A 23,545-nucleotide genomic window follows, 5' to 3' on the forward strand; every position below is an offset into this window, starting at 1 on the left:
AAAGAAGGCGGAGCGTGAGACCCAGAAGCGGAATTGACAGGCACAAGTGACGCGCAGCCCCGCCTCCTGCGCAGCCTCTTCTTATTAGCTGTCGGGGTCGGGCGGAGCGTCGAGCTGCTCTCCCATTGGCTGTTTGGCGGCGAGGAGCGGGGCTACGCGGAGAGGCCTGACTAGGCAGGGCTTGGGTCGGCGGTGCCGGCCGGGGTTTGAGGTTGAGTCCGGGTCTCCGCCACTGGGCCCGGGAAGATGGTGCTGGGTGGTTGCCCGGTGAGTTACTTACTCCTCTGCGGCCAGGCGGCTTTGCTGATGGGGAATCTCCTGCTGCTGCACTGTGTCTCTCGGAGCCACTCGCACAACACTACCGCCGAGCCCGAGCCCACATCCGCTGGCGCCGCCCATCCGGAGAGCTCCACCGGCTCCGCGAGCTGGGAATATGGCGACCCCCACTCTCCAGTCATCCTTTGCTCTTACCTGTAAGCTACGCAGTCGTCGAGGCGGGTGTAGATGGAGATGGGGCCTGGGACATATGGGTGTTATGCAGGGGAGAGGAAGGGAGGGAGGCAGGCTGCTTTTTTCCCCCAGCCGCTCTCCACCTGAGGACCTAATAAGTCAAAACGCGGGAAGTAAATATCGTGACAGGTTTCTCACTCGTCTCACTCATGCAGGGGAAAACCCTGTGTGTCGATGGCAGATCCTTTGGGATCCCCAAAGAGGAGAACTAGGGAGGAGTGACATCATATAGCCTCCGGAAGAAGTATACGTGTTGTGCCTTCTCTGTCCTGCTCCCTTTAACCTAAGGAGAAACCATCGTAGGTGCTGCTACTGAGTGGGGCACAATTGGAGTGTTATTTGTACCTACAAGGCACTTCCTTACAAAAAAAAAAAAAAAGAATATCCTTACTGTTGCAGAGCCAAGTCAAAATTTTTAACCTCTCTTTTAAGTCAAATAAGAAAAGGCGTTTGGGAAATGCAAAGAGGGCTGGGAATCCTTTGGCTTCAATTTTGCCCTCATACCTTGTGGCTGTTTGCCTAGGGAAGAGATGAAGCCATGGCAGAGGTAGAATCCGTGTAGAAATAGGACCAGAAACACGCCCCTGGCACAACCAAAGGGTCATTTGGATGGCTGTTTGACCGGCTGTGCTTCAGCCTAACTGACAGCATTTCTTGTCTTGGGGAAGAGTCAGAATGAAATTAACCCCCAGAAAACTTAAAGAAATTTCTCTTGCCTGTTTTGATTATATACATGTAAACAGCCATTTGCAAAACCTTAATGGTGATGACAGTGATGCTCTTACTGGTGATTTACAGACCCGATGAATTTATAGAATGTGAAGACCCAGTGGATCATGTTGGAAATGCAACGGCATCCCAGGAACTTGGTTATGGTTGTCTCAAGGTGGGTTTTTGTTTTGTTTTATGAGCAAACTCTTCCATAGAGAAATAGTACTGGCTAAATGCTGTTACAGAAAAGTATAAGGGGCATTAAGTTACCTTTTTGTAAAATTCATTGGAATGACTATTACTGGAAATTTTCAGCATGGCTAGGGTCAGTGGCTGAACAAGACATTTAGTTTCCTCAGGAAGAAGCAGTCTCTGTGCCAAAACTACCCAGGTGCAAAGACCAACCTGTCTTTGGTTCCTTTGGCCATTGAGATTGACAGATTTGGAACTCAAATATCACTCTGACAGTCCTTCAAGCTATGTACTTTCCCGAAAGAGCAAAAGAAAGGTTTAGGCAGTTTCTAAAACTGATGATGGATTGAGCAGTATCTTTGTTACACATGCATTTGGAGCAAAGATCCTCTTGCCAGTGACCTTTCTTTTCACCACACAAGCAGTTTCCACTGTGTCCTTAGGAAATAGGTAGGGTCTATCAGTGTATGTCTTTGTAGGAGGTTACAGCATTCAGGAGAAGCCTTTGATAACAGTGGCCTCTTGGAATGGAAAGAAGCCATTCAGTTCCATTAATAGTATCCCTAAAGCTGGATGCATGCTTCCTAGTCAGTCTCCCCAAAACCAGTGAAGTTCACATACTTCCTCCCCACTGTGGACTCACCATTATGTTATATTATGCTACATGATGCAAGTCAAGACAGAGTCAGCTATAAGAGAATTATGGAAAATATTCTTTGTGCTAAACCAGACACAGAGGAATAAACCTGAAAGTAATAAGGCCAAAAAGGCCACACTTACTGCAGTCATGTGTAAAGAAGTATTTTCAATACAATGAGATTTTGTTCTATGGGTAATTACTGATAAAAGTTTGAGTGAGTATTGTATAGAGATCACTTACGTTTACCCATTTTCATTAAACACTGGGTTGATCCTGTCAAGGTTCTCGGACTGTCACTTCCCCCAGAAGTCCTGGAGGACTGTCAACATTCAGGCACCCGTGTCCTGGGGCAGGACCCACCCCTTCCCTTTGAGGAATGTTTCAGCAAAAACAGTAGTGAAGCACTTAGTAAGGTGCCAGTGGAGAATGTACAGCTGTGCTTTCTCTGCAAGCATTCAGTTACACAAAGGGTCAGAGGTCCTGTTCTGAAATGTTTTTCTGGAATCTAAACTTATACTATAGATGTATTACAGGCATCTGAAAATCACAGTTTCGTGACCGAAGTAAAGTCCTGAGTCAGCTGATATTCTGAGTTCTTTCCTAATGATGTTCGTTTATAATATGTATAAAACAGACCTCAACTACACATTGACTTTTTAAATACCCATTCCCAAATGTTCAGTAATGTGCTCTTTTTTCCTGTAAATACAGGATAAAGTGTTGTGTCTACTCTAAATGGCATTTAATGAAACTGATTATAAACTTTTCTATTATATTATTAAAGAAGGCAGTCATAAGGAAAGAAAAAAAAGAGTTTAAAACAGTGTACATTTAGGATGGACTAATGTAAAATCACTTGAAGCACGTCACCGCATTCCTTGCTCTTTAGCAGAGCTTTACCTCACCTTTGTTAGAATAATTATTGTCCTGAGTCAGCTTTTACTAATATAAAGATATATTTTGTGTTACTTGCTCTGGTGAGTTTGGTTGGTTGTTTTGTTTTGGTCGTTCTTCCCCAGTTCGGTGGTCAGGCCTACAGTGATGTGGAACACACCTCCGTACAGTGCCGCGCCCTGGACGGAATCGAATGTGCCAGTCCTAGGACCTTCTTACGAGAGAATAAACCTTGTATAAAGTAAGTGTTACTCTGAATGGAGCAGTTGTTACTTGGATGGTGGTAGAGCTGTTTTGTCATTTCTTGATGTGACTTTTTCTTTTACCGTTAAGTGTTAAAGGGGCAGCATGATTACTACTGTGCATCCTCCATGGACACCAACAATGTAGTTATAACAGAGGGGACACTGGACAGGAGACCAGAGGCTGTGAATTCTAAATGTCTCTTTCACCAACCAGCTAAGGACCTTTGGCCACCCGGTCTCTGTCCTCTCATCTGAAAAATGAAGGAGTTGGACCAGATGATGTAGCTCCCAAAGTCCTAGGATAGGCATAAATCCTTTGCAGACAGCCTTAGATTTTCAGGAATAAAGATTTTATTATGAAAAGTATGGACGCTTCTCCCTGAAAATCAGGTATTACCTTAAAGAATTAGGGTTATTTCTGTAAACTCCGCTTGAAGGCACAGAATTTACATGTACCATTTGCTAATGGAGAGTCTGTGACTGTGTTAAGTGATGCTGTTAGAGCATCCGCAATTGATTGTTATCACAGCACATAAGACTGTGTACAGTCTTATGTACAGTACATAAGACCTTACAAAGAAGTCCTGTTGTTAGGTGCCACAAAACAGCAGAAAAGGAATATGGAGATCAGTGTTCATTTAAGGGAAGGTAACACCTCATTAGAGAACTACTTTCAGAACTGCAGCCTCCCTCCGGAAAGGAGCCTGTGTAGGAGGGATGGGGGCCCAGACTCCACACCTACCAGCATACCTGTCTTGCAAATGTGCTTGATAGTTTCTTGTTCAGTCCAGCTCTGTATTGATTCCTAAAGGTCCTCCGTACCTTAGCAAGTACTCTTTTGAGGGTCTAGACAAACTAGAGATTTTCCTTTTTGGGGGCGGGATGGGGGGCAGTTAAGAGGTCACAGAGGAACTGCCTCACCATCTTTTCACTTACGTGAAATTCACTAATCGTTGAGTGTTTTCATTTTCACGTGGTAATCATCTTCCTCTTAATTCCCTTTGTGTAGGTATACCGGACACTACTTCATAACCACTTTGCTCTACTCCTTCTTCCTGGGATGTTTTGGAGTAGATCGTTTCTGTCTGGGACATACTGGCACAGCAGTAGGGAAGCTCTTGACACTTGGAGGACTTGGGATTTGGTGGTTTGTTGACCTTATTTTGCTTATTACTGGAGGGCTGATGCCAAGTGACGGCAGCAATTGGTGCACTGTTTACTAAAAAGAGCGGCTACCGTGGCCCAGAGAGGTAAGTCTCCTGAATTCATCTCTACAGGCTCAGAACTCTTCCTTATTATCAGACCTGACCATTGCCTTCCTCTTTGGAGGGAATGGCTTTGGTTAGGAAGGTTTCTTTGGACTGTGGATTTTCAACCCAAACTTCACCTTGCAGACTAGAAATGACAAGCAAACAGTATTATGGGTATCAAGTTTGCACCTTTCCTCATATACAAAAAATATAAAGGATAGTGATTAACTTATAAGCTGCAGGAGGGTTTCCATACACTTTATTTCTGTGCGTTGCTGTATAATCAATCCTTTGGAGCAAGTGGACCCAACAGGATAAGCAAAGTGAATATTTTTAGCCTTGTGCCTTTTGTGACCCTGAGTCCTCATGCGGTGGAGATCGGAAGCTGAACCAATGAAAATCTTCAGAAGTAGAAATGACGATGGATTTTAATTACACTGAAATTCTGACTTTCTGAGTTTAAATTGCAGAATAAATGTTGCCAACCTGGAATGCTCGTTTGGGTGTTTTCAGTAGGTAGAATGAAACTCAAAATTATATTTGTTGTGCTTAAAGCTAAGCATTTGAACTGAGCCTGATAATAAACCCTATTGTTTCATCATTATTATGCCTGAGAGGGAAGATATCCAGTACAGTAATTTCCTCATTCCAGTTATGTTTTGGATAGCTGAACATGGCTGAGTTCAGCCATCCTCTTGGCAGACTTTTCCTATCAAAAAAGTAGTATTTACCAGTTTAGAGAGCCCATGTTGTAGACTAGTAAAAAAAAAAAAAAAAGATTTCATACAAGTAACTGTAAATCTGTTCTTCATGATTAGGTAAGATAATAATGAGGGGCCTCAGGCCCCTGGAAAGAAAAGCAGACTCTTCCTTAAAGGATATTACTACTGAGTGCAGGGTAGAGTTAGGATGTGATCTGGGGGGCAAAGAAACTGAACACATTCTGTCAAAATAAGCATGGTACCAAAATCTCTCAGTGTGGGCTATAGCAATCAGTCATAGGGAAAGAGACAGCCAAGGTTTCGAGTTCCCAAATCACTGGGAATAAAAGAAAATGTTCTGAATTATAAGTGGTTTTTAAAACTTAGTTCCCAGCCCTTGCAATCTGAGTTGAAAAGAATATAAGGTAAAAATGGGGTTTGTAAGGTAAATCAAAGTAAGAGCCTGGTATTTGGGCAACTTATAAATTCTAGAAACAATCAAGGTAGAACTGCTCAAAGTTTAGTCTCATAATAATTGACATAAAGACCAAGAATCCCAGTTAAAATAACTCTGAATATGCTCTATCATTATGAAGTTTTCCTAAGAGCTTCAGCTTTATTATCTCTGATTAATATGACCACTGTTCTTACGGTATTAAATGGTGGCAATTATGTAAAAGTTAAAACAGATTATTCTATTTTGTCCTGAAAGTTCTGTACCACGTTGACCTTAACCTTCTTTATAACAGTAATAATTGATAGATTCTTATTTATAATCTCTACACTCTAAGGCAGTACATTTTAAATTGTTGTGGGTCATGAAGAAACTGGACCTTCTCCCCAGAAAAATGCATAGAAACATAAAATTTTGCATAGAACTTAAGAGGGTTCAAGGATGCCCCCTTTTAAAAAGAAAAAAAAACTTCTAAGAAAAATCTGGAAAAAAAACTAAAATTGAAATCTTACCCCAAATAAGATACTACTTTAAAACCACAAATCCTGCTTCATCTCACAAAAAAAAAAAAAAAAAAAAACTTAAGGATATTCACAAACCCCATCCAAAGCTATTTTCCTTTAAAAATAAAAAATAAACTGTGGCAGCTTTCAGACTCAAAATCATTAATCATTAATGTTTCCAGGAGGAAGAGCTTGGGTAAAGAGGTAAAAGTCTGTAAGTTACTAAATTTTGTATTTTAAAGAAGAAGCCCTTCTCACAGAAAAGGTGATGGGGATCAAAGTTGTTTCTACTGCTAGGTGACAGCCTGAGAATCTTTACCTTCCTCTGTGACGATCCACATTTGTCAGTTTCAGTGTGGCTTCTAGGTGATGCCCATCCTCTGTATTCACAAACCCTGGCCAAATGTGACACAACCTGAAAAACTATTTGAATAAAGGAATATTTTGAAAAATGTGATTTCCTTTATACTCTGGATTCAGTTTTTTTCTTAATATTTGGTAGATAGATCTATTTGTTTGTGTATATTTGTGTTATATCCAGTTTGTGGCTATAGAGAAGTTTTTAAATACTGAAGCGTCCTTTTTGTCAAGGTTAAACTAGAAACTCTGCCTGTTTTCAGTTGTTTTCTGTCTTTAAATAAAATTTTATCAGCTCCCCAGACTTCCTGGCACCATGTCCTTCTTCCACTTGCCTTAGGAATGCTTCTTAGCAGCAGTTATAACACCCCCAACCTAATGGTTCCAGAGTGTGTGTATTTGTGTTTTAAAGCATTCATTTTCCTTTATTAAGAAACAGATCCTAAAACCCCTTGCCATCTTTGGCACATCTTCAATAGAAACCAGGTAATAAAGCTTTGGTTTTGTTAGATCGTTTCTTTTTAAAGCAAGACGCTTAATTGATTATTTCACGTGTGTCTGTCAGGATCAACGATTGACTTCTCCAACGAACCAGGATAGAAAGGGAATCATTGGCCTTAACAGCTTCAATCACGTCGGTTGTCGTGTGACAGGATGTCCGTTTATGCTGACTATTACATCATGGTCTCTCAACCCAGAGCTGGGAGGGGAGAAGAAAGGACCATGAAACTGTAAGAGTTTTACTTATCCCCATCTAGAATTTAATGTCTGTCTCTTAAGACACTACCATTTTGCTGGCATTAAACATACAGACCATGGGCTTCCCTGGTGGCGCAGTGGTTGAGAGTCCGCCTGCCGCTGCAGGGGACACGGGTTCTTGCCCCGGTCCGGGAAGATCCCACATGCCGCGGGGCAGCTGGGCCCCTGAGCCATGGCTGCTGAGCCTGTGCGTCCGGAGCCTGTGCTACAACGGGAGAGGCCACAACAGTGAGAGGCCCGCATACAGCAAAAAAAAAAAACATACAGACCAGGAAACCAGAAGTAGCCTCCATCCTTCCGAATGTGAGGCCTGCTCTAATGTATTCTGCAAAATCACTGGAGGACAACAACCCTATTTGCCTTTCCAAAATCAATATTCTACCAGAATAATGTATAAGAAGTTTGCTCCTCCCATATATGAGATTTGGTTTGCAATAGGGGGTTCAGCTTTTCATTTCTATTAATCCCTGACCTCACTTAACCTGAAGCATACACTCGGCCTTACCAACAAACGTGAAAAGCCCAAGCAATATATATTTTTCCAGACAGTTACACTCTAATCAGTTTGATGTTGACAGCCCACTTACTTGCCCCATCTTTACCCATAGTTTATGGACCTGGAGGGTATGCTGAGCTGCACTACAGAAGCAGCTTCCAGTAAGTCAAAAACCAGTCACCAAGGTCTAAATATTTAAGACTCTGGTTCTAGGCTCCTTTTCCTCAAAGTTGTGATTATACTCAGCCTCCAACATATTTGCTTCACGTAGAATATATATTTTAGAAACAAAAACCAGCTCCAAATACAAAACACTAGAATAAATATATAGCCATGCTGATCATCTGTCTTAAAGTCAAAAATAGCCTGGAAATCAAATTAAATGACTGCAGGCGACACCATTTATGAGAAATGGGGGGAATTCCCTGGTGGTCCAGTGGTTAGGACTCAGTGCTCCCACTACCAGGGTCCCGAGTTCGATCCCTGGTCAGGGAACTAAGATCTCACAAGCCGTGAGGTGCAGCCAAAGAAAAAAAGAGAGAGAGAGAGAGAAACTGGAAGCTGGGAAGCCCAGGGAAGATTGATAATGTGGGAGGATTACCAAGGTATGTAGAGTTTGTTTTTTAAAAAAATTTAAAGGAAGAGGATGTGAAGTTTGAGCATAGAACTAAAAGCAGGGAAAGCCTGAGAAGCAGGACAGCTCAGGGGAATGCCTGGGACAGTGCATAAAGAAAGAACTGAATTCATGATAGTTCTGTGAGAAAGAAACCTGCAAAGTATTACTGAATGCAAACTGTGCACCAAGTATGAGGAAGTGGGGCTCAGGCAGGATGACAGACCTTTTCCGTGTCCCACAGCTTGTAAGAGGCTAAAGTAGGGTTTCATCCTGGATCTCTCAGACTTGAAAACCCATTTTCTTGCCAATCACTCTCCCTTTCAGAAACAAAAGTAGACGCAAGAGCAGGATAATACGGGGGCTAAGCTAGGTTGCACATCCCTGCCCTCTGACTTGCAGTGTAACTCTCAAGGTCATTCACCTCTCTGCACCACAGCTGCTGCTTCCGTAAAGTAACACCTGTATCCCACAATTACTGGGGGCTCGAACAAGTACGTAAGACACTTTAAATGATGCCTGACATAATAAGTGGTTGATAAATGCCAGCTGTTACTACTGGAATTATTGTCATTATTCTTAGATATAAGTGGGTGACGGCAGAATGATTTGCAGTTTATCAGGGACTTCAAGCAAGCAGTAATACCCACATTTTAATGTGCATCTGAATCCCCTGAAGATCTTGTTTAAAAAGCAGATTCTGATGTTTTTTTAACTTTTTATTTTATATTGGAGTAGGTTGTGTTAGTTTCAGGTATACGGCAAAGTGATTCAGTTATACCTATACATATACCAGTTCTTTTTCAAGTCCTTTTTCAGTGGTGCTCCTGTCACTGAATTTCTAAAAAGCTCCAGCTGATGCTATTGCTGCTGGTCTACAGACCACATTTTGAGGAGCAAGGACTTGAAGAGCTGAAAGAGATAGCTTTGGCCTTGAGCCAGAAGTTAAAAATAAGTGGGGGGGAGGGGGTGGGCAGGGACCAAGAACATCTAGAAAAGCCTGTGACGAGTCAAATTTAGTAACAGGAGGCCTAACACTTAACTCTTCTGAACAGTTAGTACCCTATAGATTCTTCCCCATGAAAAGAGTTGCCATAATCTAAGCAGATTGTTGAGCTCTTAAAAAACAAAAACAGTGAGGGAGGGATATGGAAGAAGTATAAGAGAGAGACCAGGAGAATATTTGTAGGCCAAGTCACCCTGTCTCGAAGTAGTTACTGTAAATGTCTCAAAACGTCTCTTGCCTTTGCTTTATTTACTGTATGTACTTGTTTGTTTGTTTGTTGTTTGTTTTGGTTTTGGTTTTTTTTTTTGCGGTACGCGGGCCTCTCACTGTTGTGGCCTCTCCCGCTGCAGAGCACAGGCTCGGGACGCGCAGGCTCAGCGGCCATGGCTCACAGGCTCAGCGGCCATGGCTCAGGGGCCCAGCCGCCCCGCGGCATGTGGGATCTTCCCAGACCGGGGAACGAACCCGTGTCCCCTGCGTCGGCAGGCGGACTCTCAACCACTGCGCCACCAGGGAAGCCCTTAGTGCTGGCCTCTGATACTGTCATCCGAAATTCAAAGAGAAAAAGTGTTTTAAAGTACCTAAAATAGGTTCTTAAACTCCTATCTCCCTGGATTCTTCTGATTCTTAATAAGTAAGGTAGCAAAAGAGTAGATTTGGGAATTCCAAATTAAACTTAGGTCATGAACTCATATCATGAATTCTTGGGCTGCAGAGAACCATCCCTTCCAAACAAAGAAAAGCCGGGGGTAGGGGGGCCCTTACTAGTACACTCAGCACTGTCCAACAGAAATGTAAGGCAAGCCACATATATAATTTAAAATTTTCTGGTAGCCACATTCAAAAAATTTTTAAACAGATGAAACTAATATATAATATAAAAATATATTTTAATATCTTAACTCTATATCTAAAATATCATTTAACATATCATAGTTTAATAATTATTAATACATATTTTACGCTCTGTTCTAAGTCTTTGAAATCCTCTAGAAACAGCACACACCCAATATGCTGCTATACGATGATAATCTCTTACACAATGCAGTTATTAAAGTGAAACGCAGTCTCCCCAAAACAAAAAAAGTGTGTTTCAGGGGAGAATATTTTACATTGCTTCTGGGTTTTTGTATTTAAATCAATTAAAGTTAAATAAAATTAAAAATGCAGTTCCTCAGTCACACCAGCCACCCCTCAGGTAGGTGTTCAGTAGCCTCACAGCAGGCAGGGCCCACCGTTATCAGATAGGGCAAGTCTAGATCCTACACACATTTACCACGGGGCACATCTAGTGAGAACAGAGAAGGATGGTCAGAGGCCCGAGCTGCTCTTACCTTTCAGCAGCTGTTCCTCGAATCACCTCATATACAAAAACTCCAGAGGTCACATCATGGAAATGTGGATCTGGCCTTTTCATTTCCTGAAGCAGGCTAAGAAGAGACAGAAGAGTTTTCCCATGAGGTTAGGAAGCACAATGAATTAGTCTCCTGAGCCCTGGACAACCCTCCAACTGTCAGTGGGGACTCTATCTGCTCTGCTCAGGGCTCACACACATGGGACAAGGATGCCCTCTAGCTGGTCACCATCATTCTTCCCCAGGGGTGGTCTGATTCCCTGTGCCGAAGCCTAGAACCATTGGACACAGTGAAAGAAACCACTGAAAAGTACAGTGTGTGCTGGTGCCAGCAGATGCAGTCACCTACCCTGTGACAAGTAGGGCCTGCAGTCACGAGAGGAGCCAGCCGCTGTCCAAATGCTTTACCTTCCCCGTTCAGGCTCTCTACCCATAGCTTGTGCTTCTGAAAAACAACCCAGGCATGGTCACACCCATGCTTGCTTCATAGTGAGGGGCAGCATGCGCAGAACCAACTATTTCTTCTGTGAAACAGCCTTTCCTGGAAAGGAGAATTATAACGCGTTACTAACAAAGCCTTCTTTCCTTTTGGCAGACCGAGTCACAGAATATCCTTCCAATGTTAGCTGCCCTTTCAGGCTGCCAGCCAAGACAAACATGCCTCAGAGAACCTTTGTCGCTCGCACAGGCCCACCTCCCCACATCCAGCCCAGGGCTTTCCTTTCCACAATAGTCCATCCAACTATCTCTGGGTACAGCTCAGGCTGGGCTTTGCACCTAGTCCGCTGGTACTGCTGCCTGGATCACTGTGATCAGAGCTCAGTACCAGTGACTGTTTTCTACAGAACTCAAAGGATTGTCTCAGGGACTTCCCAGTGGTTAGGGCTCCACACTTCCACTGCAGGGGGCACGGATTCAATCCCTGGTTGCAGAACTAGGATCCCACAAGCCACGCAGCGTGACCAGAAAAAGGGATTGTCTCCACCACAGTGGAGCCCTTTGAGGGCTCCTGAAAAGCGTGGGAGGGGAAGAAAAATTCCTAATTCCCCTTACCTTTCTGTCGAATGCAATCCAAGGGAATTGCAAAGGAGATTCCTGTGGTCACCTTCAGTGTGTTTATGCCAATCACATCACCATCCTGACAAGGGAGGAGACATCAATTCAGCAGCCCAGTTCTGCAGACTGACAAGCAAAGGAAGGAGAGAAGCTTAGGGTCACTTACGGTCGAGCAACAGGTAGCATCTTAGCGGACCAAGGCGTGCAAAATCCTGCTGAGGAATTCTGGCTTTTAATCTTGAGCTCTTTTTTTTCTTGGCCAAATTACATTGCTTTTCAAAGTGAACCACAGTTTGTATTTTGACACAGATATGAGAGTAAGGAGTATATGCCTTTCCATTCCTTAAATGAGACTAAAAATAAACACGGAAAAGGCAAAAATCTGTTGACTTCCAGCCACACTTCAATGAAACTATTCAGAAGATTCAGTAAATTGACCTTAGGAACAAAGCTCTACGAAACTAAATTTATGAAGTGGGAAATACTTGCCTTTTTGTGCATTTCATCTTCCCTTAGCCTTTGTTAGGTAACGAGAAGGATAGAAAAGAGACTTCCGATCACATTAAAATACAGATTATAATTCAATAGGTCTGGAGTGTGGCTTGAAATTCTGCATTTCATCCCTGCTCTAGTAAACTCATTGTTTACTGGAGAAAAAGCAGGCACAAAAATCACATGCAAAAAAAAAAAAAAAAAAAAATCACATGCAATGTTAGGAGTAAAGGGGGCGGAGTCAAGATGGCAGACTAGGAGGATGCAGAATTCGCGTCTCCTCACAACTAGGGTACCTACCAGGCACTGGAGGGGGACCATGGATACCTAAGGGGACGGGAGGAACCCCCAGTGACCAGGTAAGATGTGGGGCTCGCGGGGAGTGAAGGGGGAGGAGAAGTGGAGGCGGGACAGGACTGGCGCCCCTGAGGGGCGACTGGGGGAAGGAAGGAGTTCCTACACCCAGCGGGACCCACCCACGGTTAGGGGTCCAGCTGGTGGAGATGGTGGGGGAGGGGCGCGGAGGAACGGAAGGGAACGCAGCCAGCGCTTTCCCTGTCCTCTTAGGCAGCGGGGAACCTGTTGGGCTCCCGGGCCTAATCCTCAGCCCTCGGAGCCTCCCTCCTGCCGGGCAGAGCCCAAGGCCCGCCCCTGCACACCCACCCGGGGCCCCACGTCTACACTCGGAGACCCCCTCCAACGTGCTGGGCCTAAACCCAACCCACACACCCTCACCCAGGGCCCTACCTCCAAACTCCCGAACCCCACACTCCAGAGGCCCTCCTTTCCATGTGCTCCCCTTCCCTGCAGGCCCTAAGCAGAAGCCCCGCTCCACGCTTGAACGTCGACCGCCTAGGCCCAGCCCCATGCTCAAACATCACCTCCCACCCGCCTAGCTCCCACCCCACCCTAAACCCTGCCCCTGCTGAAGTTCCACCCCCGCCTAAACTCCACCCCCCCATAGCCAAGGCTTTTGTTTTTCTTTCTTTCTTTTTTCCTCTTTTAGATTGGGGTTCTGTTTTACCTTGATTCATTTATATTTTTTTTTTCTAATAAATCTTTTAGTTTTCTAATTTTATTCTTTATACTTTGTTATGGTTCTCCTTTTTGCTTGTTCCCTTTTTTTTCTTTCCTTTTTTCTGTTGTGGTTTTATTTTACCTTGTTGCAGCTGTTTCAATTACAGTTTTATTTTTCCTAATATATTTTTTGTCTTTCTAATTTTATTTCTTTTTTATTCTTTGTTATTGTATTGCTCCTTTTTTCTTTTTTTTTTTCTCCCATGCCACACGTCTTGTGGGATCTTGGTTCCCAGGCTGGGGGTCGCTCTGAGTCCAAACCGCTGGACTAACAGAGAACTTCAGACCCCAGGGAATATTAATCGGAGTGAGTCCTCCTGGAGGTCCTCATCTCAGCTCTGAGACCCGGCTCTATCCAACTGCCTGCAAACCCCAGTGCTGGACACCTCAGGCCAAACAACCAGTAAAACAGGAATACAGCTCCACCCATCAAAAAAAAAAAAAAAAAATGAAACGACAGAAAAATATATTACAGACGAAGGAGCAAGGTAAAAACCTATAAGACCAAATAAATGAAGACAAAATAGGTAACCTACCTGAAAAAGAATTCAGAGTAATGATAGGAAAAATGATCCAAAATCTCAGAAACAGAATGGAGAAAATACAAGAAACATCTCACAAGGATCTAGAAGGACTAAAGGGCAAACGAACAGTGAGAACCACACAATAAATGAAATTAAAAACACTCTAGAAGGAATCAATAGCAGAATAACTGGGGCAGAAGAACACATAACTGAGCTGGAAGATAAAATGTTGGAAATAACTGCCAGGGAACAGAATAAAGAAAAAGGAATGAAAAGAATTGAGGAGAGTCTCAGAGGCCTGTGAGACATTAAACGCACCAACATTTGAATTATAGGGGGTCCCAGCAGAAGAAGAGAAAAAGAAGGGGTCTGAGAAAATATTTGAAGAGATTATAGTCAACATGCGAAAGGAAATAGTCAGTCAAGTCCAGGAAGCACAGAGAGTCCCATACAGGATAAACCCAAAGAGAAACACACCGATACACATATTAATCAAACTATCAAAAATTAAATACAAAGAAAAACTATTAAGAGCAGCAAGGGAAAAGCAACAAATAACATACAAGGGAATCCCCATAAGGTTAACAACTGATCTTTCAGCAAAAACTCTGCAAGCCAGAAGGTAGTGGCAGGACATATTTAAAGTGATGAAAGGGAAAATCTACAACCAAGATTACTCTACCCAGCAAGGATCTCATTCAGATTTGATGGAGAAATCAAAAGCTTTACAAAAACAAACACAAATCAATTAAGAAAATGGTCACGGGAACATACATATCGATAATCACTTTGAATGTAAATGGATTAAATGCTCCAACCAAAAAACATAGACTGGCTGAATGGATACAAAAACAAAACCCTTATAAATGCTGTCTACAAGAGACCCACTTCAGACCTAGGGACACATACAGACTGAAAATGAGGGGATGGAAAAAGATATTCCATGCAAATGGAAATCACAAGAAAGCTGGAGCAGCAATACTCATATTAGAGTAAATAGGCTTTAAAATAAAGACTGTTACAAGAGATAAGGAAGGACACTATATAATGATCAAGAGATCAATCCAAGAAGAAAACGTAACAATTATAAATATTTATGCACCCAACATAGGAGCATCTCAATACGTAAGGCAAATGCTAACAGCCATAAAAGGAGAAATCGACAGTAACACAATAATAGTGGGGGACTTTAACACCCCACTTACACCAATAGACAGATCATCCAAACAGAAAATAAATAAGGAAACACAAGCTTTAAATGACACAACAGAACAGAAAGACTTAATTGATATTTTTAGGACATTCCACCCAAAAGAGGAAGAATACAGTTTCTTCTCAAGTGCACATGGAACCTTCTCCCGTCACATTTTGGGTCACAAGTCAAACCTTGGAAAATTTAAGAAAATGTAAATCATATAGAGCATCTCTTCTGAACACAATGCTATGAAATTAGAAATCAATTACAGGAAAAAAAACAGTAAAATACACAAATACATGAGGGCTAAACAGTGTGCTGCTAAATAACCAAGAGATTACTGAAGAAATCAAAGAGGAAATCAAAAAATACCTAGAAACAAATGACAATGAAAACACGATGACCCAAAATCCATGGGATGCAGCAAAAGCAGTTCTAAGAGGGAAGTTTATAGCAATACAATCCTACCTGAGGAAACAAGAAACATCTCAAATAAACAACCTAACCTTACACCTAAAGCAATGAGAGAAAGAAGAACAAAAAAAAGCCAAAGTCAGCAAAAGGAAAGAAATCATAAAGATAAGATCAGAAATAAATAAAAAAGAAGTGAAGGAAACAATAGCAAAGATCAATAACTAATTCTTTGAGAAGATAAGCAAAATTGATAAACCATTAGCCAGACTCATCAAGAAAAAAGGGAGAAGACTCAAATCAACAGAATTAGAAATGAAAAAGGAGAAGTAACAACAGACACTGCAGAAATACAAAGGTTCATGAGAGATTACTACAAACAACTATATGCCAATAAAATGGACAACCTGGAAGAAATGGACAAATTCTTAGAAAAGCACAACCTTCTGAGACTGAACCAGGAAGAAATAGAAAATATAAACAGACCAATCACAAGCACTGAAAATGAGACTGTGATTAAAAATCTTCCAACAAACAAAAGCCCAGGACCAGATGGCTTCACAGGCAAATTCTATCAAACATTTAGAGAAGAGCTAACACCTATCCTTCTCAAACTCTTCCAAAATATAACAGAGGGAGGATCACTCCCCAACTCATTCTACGAGGCCACCATCACCCTGATACCAAAACCAGACAAAGATGTCACAAAAAAGGAAACTACAGGCCAATATCACTGATGAACATAGATGCAAAAATCCTCAACAAAATATTGCAAACAGAATCCAACAGCATATTAAAAGGATCATACACCATGATCAAGTGGGATTTATCCCAGAATGCAAGGATTCTCCAATATACGCAAAACAATCAATGTGATACACCATATAACAAATTAAAGAATAAAAACCATATGATCACCTCAATAGATGCAGAAAAAGCTTTTGACAAAATTCAACACCCATTTATGATGAAAACTCTCCAGGGCTTCCCTGGTGGTGCAGTGGTTAAGAATCCGCCTGCCAATGCAGGGGACACGGGTTCGAGCCCTGGTCTGGGAAGATCCCACATGCCGCAGAGCAACTAAGTCCGTGCACCACAGCTACTGAGCCTGCGCTCTACAGCCAGCGAGCCACAACTACTGAGACTGCATGCCACAACTACTGAAGCCTGCGCACCTAGAGCCCATGCTCTGCAACAAGAGAAGCCACCGCAATGAGAAGCCCATGCACTGCAACAAAGAGTAGCCCCCGCTCGCCACAACTAGAGAAAGCCCATGCACAGCAAGGAAGACCCATTGTAGCCAAAACATAAATAAGTAAATAAATTTATTTAAAAAAAAAAAAAAACTCTCCAGAAAGTGGGCATAGAAGGAACCTACCTCAACATAATAAAAGCCATATATGACAAACCCACAGCCAACATCATTCTCAATGGTAAAAAACTGAAAGCATTTCCTTTAAGATCAGGAACAAGACAAGGCTGCCCACTCTCACCACTGTTATTCAGCATAGTGTTGGAAGTCCTAGCCACAGCAATCAGAGAAGAAAAAGAAATAAAAGGAATACAAATTGGGAAAGAAGAAGTAAAACTGTCACTGTCTGCTGATGATATGATACTAAACATAGGAAATCCTAAAGATGCCACCAAAAAACTACTAGAACTAATCAATGAATTTGGTAAGGTTGCAGGATACAAAATTAATGCACAGAAATCTCTTGCATTCCTATGCACTAACAACGAAAGATCAGAAAGAGAAATTAAGGAAACAATCCTATTTACCACTGCAACAAAAAGAATAAAATACCTAGGAATAGGGGCTTCCCTGGTGGCGCAGTGGTTGAGAGTCCGCCTGCCGATGCAGGGGACACGGGTTCGTGCCCCGGTCTGGGAGGATCCCACATGCTGCGGAGCGGCTGGGCCTGTGGGCCATGGCCGCTGAGCCTGCGCGTCCGGAGCCTGTGCTCCGCAAAGGGAGAGGCCACAACAGTGAGAGGCCCACGTACCGCAAACAAAACAAAACAAAACAAAACAAAACAAAATACCTAGGAATAAACCTACCTAAGGAGGCAAAAGACCAGTCAGTACTCAGAAAACTATAAAACACTGATGAAAGAAATCAAAGATAACATAAACAGATAGAGAGATACCATCCTCCTGGATTGGAAGAATCAATATTGTGAAAATGCCTACACTACCCAAAGCAATCTACAGGTTCAATGAAATCCCTATCAAATTACCAATGGCATTTTTCACAGAACTAGAACAAGAAATTTTACAATTTGTATGGAAACACAAAAGACCCCGAATAGCCAAAGCAATCTTGAGAAAGATAAACAGAGCTGGAGGAATCAGGCTCCCTGACTTCAGACTATACTACAAAGCTACAGTAATCAAGACAGTATGGTACTGGCACAAAAACAGAAATATAGATCAATGGAACAAGATAGAAAGCCCAGAGATAAACCCACGCACATATGGTCACCTTATTTTTGATAAAGGAGGCAAGAATATACAATGAAGAAAAGACAGCCTCTTCAATAAGTGGTGCTGGGAAAACTGGACAGCTACATGTAAAAGAATGAAATTAGAACACACCCAAACACCATACACAAAAATAAACTCAAAATGGATTAAACACCTAAATGTAAGGCCAGACACTATAAAACTGTTAGAGGAAAACACAGGCAGAACACTCTATGACATAAATCACAGCAAGATCCTTTCTGACCCACCTCCTAGAATAAGGGAAATAAAAACAAAAATAAAACAAATGGGACCTAATGAAATTTGCACAGCAAAGGAAACCATAAACAAGACGAAAAGACAACCCTCAGAATGGGAGACAATATTTGCAAATGAAGCAACTGACAGAGCATTAATCTCCAAAATATACAAGCAGCTCATGCAGCTCAATATCACAAAAACAAACAACCCAATCCAAAAATGAGCAGAAGACCTAAATAGACATTTCTCCAAAGGAGACATACAGATGGCCAACAAATGCATGAAAAGAGGCTCAACATCACTAATCATTAGAGAAATGCAAATCAAAACTACAATGAGGTATCACTTCACACCGGTCAGAATGGCCATCATCAAAAAATCTAGAAACAATAAATGCTGGAGAGGGTGTGGAGAAAAGGGAACCCTTCTGCACTTTTGGTGGGCATGTAAATTGATACAGCCACTATAGAGAACAGTATGGAGATTCCTTTAAAAACTAAAAATAGAACTACCATATGACCCAGCAATCCCACTACTGGGCATATACCCTGAGAAAACCATAATTCAAAAAGAGACATGTTCCACAATGTTCACTGTAGCTCTATTTACAATAGCCAGGACATGGAAGCAACCTAAATGTCCATCAACAGATGACTGGATAAAGAAGATGTGGCACATATATACAATGGAATATTACTCATCCATAAGAAGATACAAAACTGAGTTATTTGTAGTGAGGTGGATTGACCAAGAATCTGTCATACAGAGTGAAGTAAGTCAGAAAGAAGGAAAACAAATATCATATGCTAACATGTATATATGGAATCCAAAAAATATGGAATTTAAAAAAGCAGTACTAATGAACCTAGTGGCAGGGCAGGAATACAGACGCAGATGTAGAGAACAGACTTGAGGGCACAGGGGGGAAGGGGAAGCTGGAATTAAGTGAGAGAGTGGCATGGACATATATACACTACCAAATGTAAAATGGATGGCTAGTGGGAAACTGCTGCAGAGCACAGGGAGATCAGCTCGGTGCTCTGGGACCACCTAGAGGGGTGGGATAGGGAGGGTGGGAGGGAGACGCAAGAGGGAGGGGATTTGGGGATATATGTATACATACAGCTGATTCACTTTGTTATACAGCAGAAACTAACACATCATTGTAAAGCATTGAAACTCCAATGAAGATGTGAAAAAAAAAAAGTTAGGAATAAAAAGCGCTCAGTGATCTCACACACAATTCCTCCTCCGACAAGCAAATGTAATATGTGAAGAGAAACCAGAAACAATCAGCTCAAGGGACTCAGAGAGCATGATCACAGGCCGTGTGTCAAACAGCACTGCTCTCTTGTTGTATCTGAGCAACTAGAAACCCTGGCATTTCCATTAGGGACGTTAAATAAAATTTAAGAATTAAATACATGACAGAGCAACGGATTGTTGTTGTGGCTTTTTTGTCGTCTCTAAGCAGGTCAATACTAAATTAGCATTTTGGAATGAGACTTAGTTCTTCACATGCAGAAGCAGGGGGTCTTCAAGGATATACATTACATAGTACAGTTGTCATTTGACACAATTTGGGTTTAGTACCCAGGACTTTTTTAAGTACCCAATGAAAGCAGAAAGCACACTGAAGAGATGTAAGTAGGTGTTAAGGAAACCCTGACCCCCTCGGCTGGAGGAGCTCACATGCCAAGATGACAAATCCATCACAGATCTTACATTTTTCCTAGCCCTTTACTTAAGATGCAATAATAGAAAAGCATCGTACCACACATCTCCACACAAGAGCGACATCCCAGTCTGCATCATGAAATTTGTCAAGTTTTTGAAAGTTCAGAAGAAGCGTGAAGCAGCGAGGAAAGTGGTCACTTACCAAATTCACCAGAGGCCCCCCAGAATTCCCATGCTGAAGACAATTTGAAAAAGCCATCAGTACTTTTCTCCCAGTCATCTATATATAGTTCCCAAAGAGGTTTCCCAAAAACAGCCTGCCCTAGTGAGCCCCTGTTTCCCCAGGGCAGGCAAAATTGGGCCCCATCATGATCATCTCCGAAGTCGGTACAGGTAAAGAACAACAGCAAGAGGACCGCCACCTCCTACGGAAGCAGTGATCTCTGCGACAGACCCTAAGAGACCATCCAGTTATCACATCAAACAGGCTCACCTCTAACAGCGTGGCATTCCGTACCTCTCATGAGGATAGACCTGATCTCTGGACATCCCCGAAAGGCCAAAGGGAAAAGAAGGCCCCCTGAAGTGTTCTTCTCACCGCATTGCCAGTATCTTATGGGCTGAGTACAGCCTACCCCTGTGACTTACATTAATTATGGCATCCGTCTGGATATAGTCCATGCCTGAATCCTTCAGCCCCAGCTCTTTGCCCTCTCGCCGTGTGGCGCTGACAATGCCTGCCGTCCCTGTGTTCTGCAGTGAAAACAGGCTACCCAAGGCCACCAGAACTCGCCAGCTCACAGGTCAGATGACTTTCCCAGCAGCAATACAGGAAGTTCAGTCTGCACATGGGTGAGGAGGGACAAGATGGACAAATTAAAACTGGAATCAATCAGCATCTGTATACAATCCATATATGACATGGTCTCCACCATTTCGGCATTTATAATGCAAGAATCACCCACCCACCTAGTTTCTACAACTGCCTGAGTCTTCCTCCTTACACTCCAACTACCACTAAACTCTCACTTGTTAAGATGCTAGGGATCATCTCTAAAAATCTAAAATTATTGCTTATAGAAATTACAATAAGTAAACCGCCAGTGAAGTAACTGATGAACATAAACTGACATTAGCAATTTACTTAGCACCATTCCAGCTCAGAAGTTTACAAAGTTAATAAGCCACGAACAGAAAGGAGGTCACCCAAAGCAGTGCTTCTCCTTAATGTGCATATGAATCTCCCAGTGATCAGTAGACCTGGGTAGGGTCTGAGTTTCTGTATTTCTAAAAAATTCTCAGATGATGTCAATGCTGCTGGGGTGCAGACCACACTTCGTATAGCAAGGAACTCAAAGCACTCCTTAGCAGCTTTGAATCCGTTACAATCATTTCCGGTGTTCTGAGACAAGCAGAGAAATAAGTTTCCCAGAAGCAGCATCTGTTGAAGAAGGAACTGAAGGAGAAAAAAAGACAGCTGGGTAGTTAATAAAAATTGTTACAGACATACAGACAGGCATGGAAGAAAATAAACAAAAGAAGGAGTGAAGAATAGAAAAAAAGCAAACTAGAAAAAAAAAAAAAAGTATATGCCAGGGAGAAAAGACATGTGATGGGGTGGGGAAGAAAATATCGCAAGTTGATGAAAATCCTCGGATCGCAGACTCACATTTGGCTCAGTTTTAATCAGGGCAAGATCCAATTTATGGTCAATGTCCTTGACAGTGGCTTCATACTGGACCCCGCTCTGGAGCTCCACCTGGATCCGCTGCTGGTTCGTGAGGACGTGGGCATTGGTAACAATAAGCCCATCCTCAGATACTATGAACCCAGAGCCACTGGATGCAAGAATATCCTCACTGCTGAGAGGCGACCTGTCTCAGCAAGACAACAGCATAAGCAGAAGGTGGGCAAATCAGGGCATCCGCCATAGTCCGGAAGCATGGGAACCTGGCATTTATGAAACATTCTTCCACCACAGTTTCCTCAGACGTTTTACTTTTCCCTGCCTGTTTTCATTCTCTCCACATGTAATTAGACTCTGTGTTCAATGTCCTGGCCGTATCTTGGAAACAGGACTGAGAGCTGATTCCAACTCTGCTTTTCCAGGAAAAGCAGCACCCCTCTGCTTCAAAGACGACTAACCTAATCGTAATACTGGGGGCAAAAGTGGACCTAGTGCTACATTATTCAGCACCCAGGCAGGAAGGGAGTCAGAGAAGTCTGGTCCCGGCTTAGGTTCCACTACTAACTGGCCTTGTGACATAGGACAAGTTTCTCTTGCTCTCTGGGTTTGGGATTCCTTACATGCAAAAGAAGGGGCCGGGCAAAGATCACCATCAAGGTGCCTTCTGGCTCTTATCTCTGACCTTGAACTTGTCTGAGAGAGAGGAGTAGCCCAGATTTGGAAGTCAGAATCCTTGTGTCTCTGCTCTTTGGCTAAACGACCAACAGGCTATGCAACCTCTTTGAGCCGTTTGATTTCCTCACCGTGGTTTTTACAACTAAATTGTGCTGGGAGCGTGGTTGCGCGGGGCCAGGAGCAGGGAGGCGCTCGGGAACAGTCAGCCCGGGGAGCTTACGTCCTCCTCCGACCTCCTTTACCCGCGGAACAGCTGTAAGTGGACCACGGACGGGGCCACCGTCTCCACCACGGCGGCGATGAAGTTGTACTTGCTCCTGAGCCAGCCTGCGCTTCTGGTCCCCGCAAAGAGATGCTCCATTCTTTGGGCGGGGGTGGGGGTGGGGGACGACCCTCGCTGCCTGACCGCATCAGGCATCACCTCTCTCCTCCCTCCCTCTCTCTCCGCTTTCCCTCCCCTTCCTCTCTTCGGTCTCCCACTGTGTATTCACTGCAGTCGCATGAGACCAGACCTGTCACCCCGATTTGAAAATAAAAGGGAAGACGGCGGCCACCAGCTATAGGGAGGAAATTGGGGAGCAACCACATGGGAACCGGTAACCGGACACCTAAGGAGGGAAGAAAATCGGTACCTAGGAGGCGTTGAATCGCTCTGGCGATGCAGCAGGGAGAACCGCGCGAACGGAACTCGCTCCTGAAGAGGGCGCGGAGAGCGCACGGCCCTCCGCTCACCTGGGGCTCCACAGTCCCCCGCTTCCGCACCGCCACTGCCGGGAGCGCGCCTCGGAGGCGCGCGGCGCTGTTCTCGGCGCGGAGCGCGCACAGGCTGGGGTAGGTGCGGCCGTCCCCCGCCGCCGAGGAGCCGGGGCGCGGGCGGCGCACGGCCGGCCGAGCGCCCCGCCGCAGGCCTCGCCCTTGGCCGCGGCGCAGACGCGGCAGCCCCCGCAGCGGTCGAGCCCCGGGGCCGTCCCCCGCCGAGCAGGGGGCGCAGTGGCGGGCACGGCGGCGCGGGCCTGGCCCTCCTGGCCTGGACTTCTTTCCCCGGAGACGCGGGCAGCGGCAGCCACGTCAGGACGAACGGTCCGAGCCCGGCGGGCCGCAGCAGGGGTCTCGTCATCCCGCTCCCTTCCTCCTTCCTTCCCACTTTCCCGCGGACTCTCCTCTGGACCCGCAGCTGCTCTCAGACGAGCAACGCTTTCTCCGGACTGGGATGCCGCCTCCTTCAGCCCCCGACTTTAAGGGGCAGAACCTGGCAGCCCTCTCCACACACACCGGTTCCCCACCCCGCCCCGCGTCCCGGCCCTTCCCCCACCTCGTGGAATTCAGAACACCAAGAACGGGG

At 43.9% G+C, this 23,545-nt stretch overlaps 2 protein-coding genes across 2 annotated transcripts; one reads left to right on the top strand and one right to left on the bottom strand.

Moving 5' to 3' along the window:
• The first annotated feature begins 125 nt into the window (after window positions 1-125).
• TM2D2 (TM2 domain containing 2) lies at window positions 126-4,934 on the top strand. Its single transcript, XM_067721437.1, has 4 exons — window positions 126-473; window positions 1,309-1,396; window positions 3,073-3,188; window positions 4,202-4,934. The coding sequence occupies exons 1-4, from the start codon at window positions 247-249 to the stop codon at window positions 4,413-4,415; spliced, it is 645 nt and encodes a 214-aa protein (XP_067577538.1). The 5' UTR covers window positions 126-246; the 3' UTR covers window positions 4,416-4,934.
• Window positions 2,852-23,525, bottom strand: HTRA4 (HtrA serine peptidase 4). Its single transcript, XM_067721438.1, is given in 13 exon segments — window positions 2,852-7,105; window positions 7,108-7,157; window positions 10,666-10,761; window positions 11,169-11,226; window positions 11,739-11,823; window positions 20,044-20,076; window positions 20,490-20,626; window positions 20,629-20,683; window positions 21,511-21,715; window positions 22,446-22,558; window positions 22,936-23,078; window positions 23,081-23,197; window positions 23,200-23,525. Coding segments are annotated over 13 exon segments (1,326 nt in total). The 5' UTR covers window positions 23,321-23,525; the 3' UTR covers window positions 2,852-6,992.
• Between the last annotated feature and the right edge of the window lie 20 nt (window positions 23,526-23,545).

The sequence above is a fragment of the Pseudorca crassidens genome, chromosome 21, assembly GCF_039906515.1.
Source record: "Pseudorca crassidens isolate mPseCra1 chromosome 21, mPseCra1.hap1, whole genome shotgun sequence".
In the NCBI taxonomy this organism is placed as follows: Eukaryota; Metazoa; Chordata; class Mammalia; order Artiodactyla; family Delphinidae; genus Pseudorca; species Pseudorca crassidens.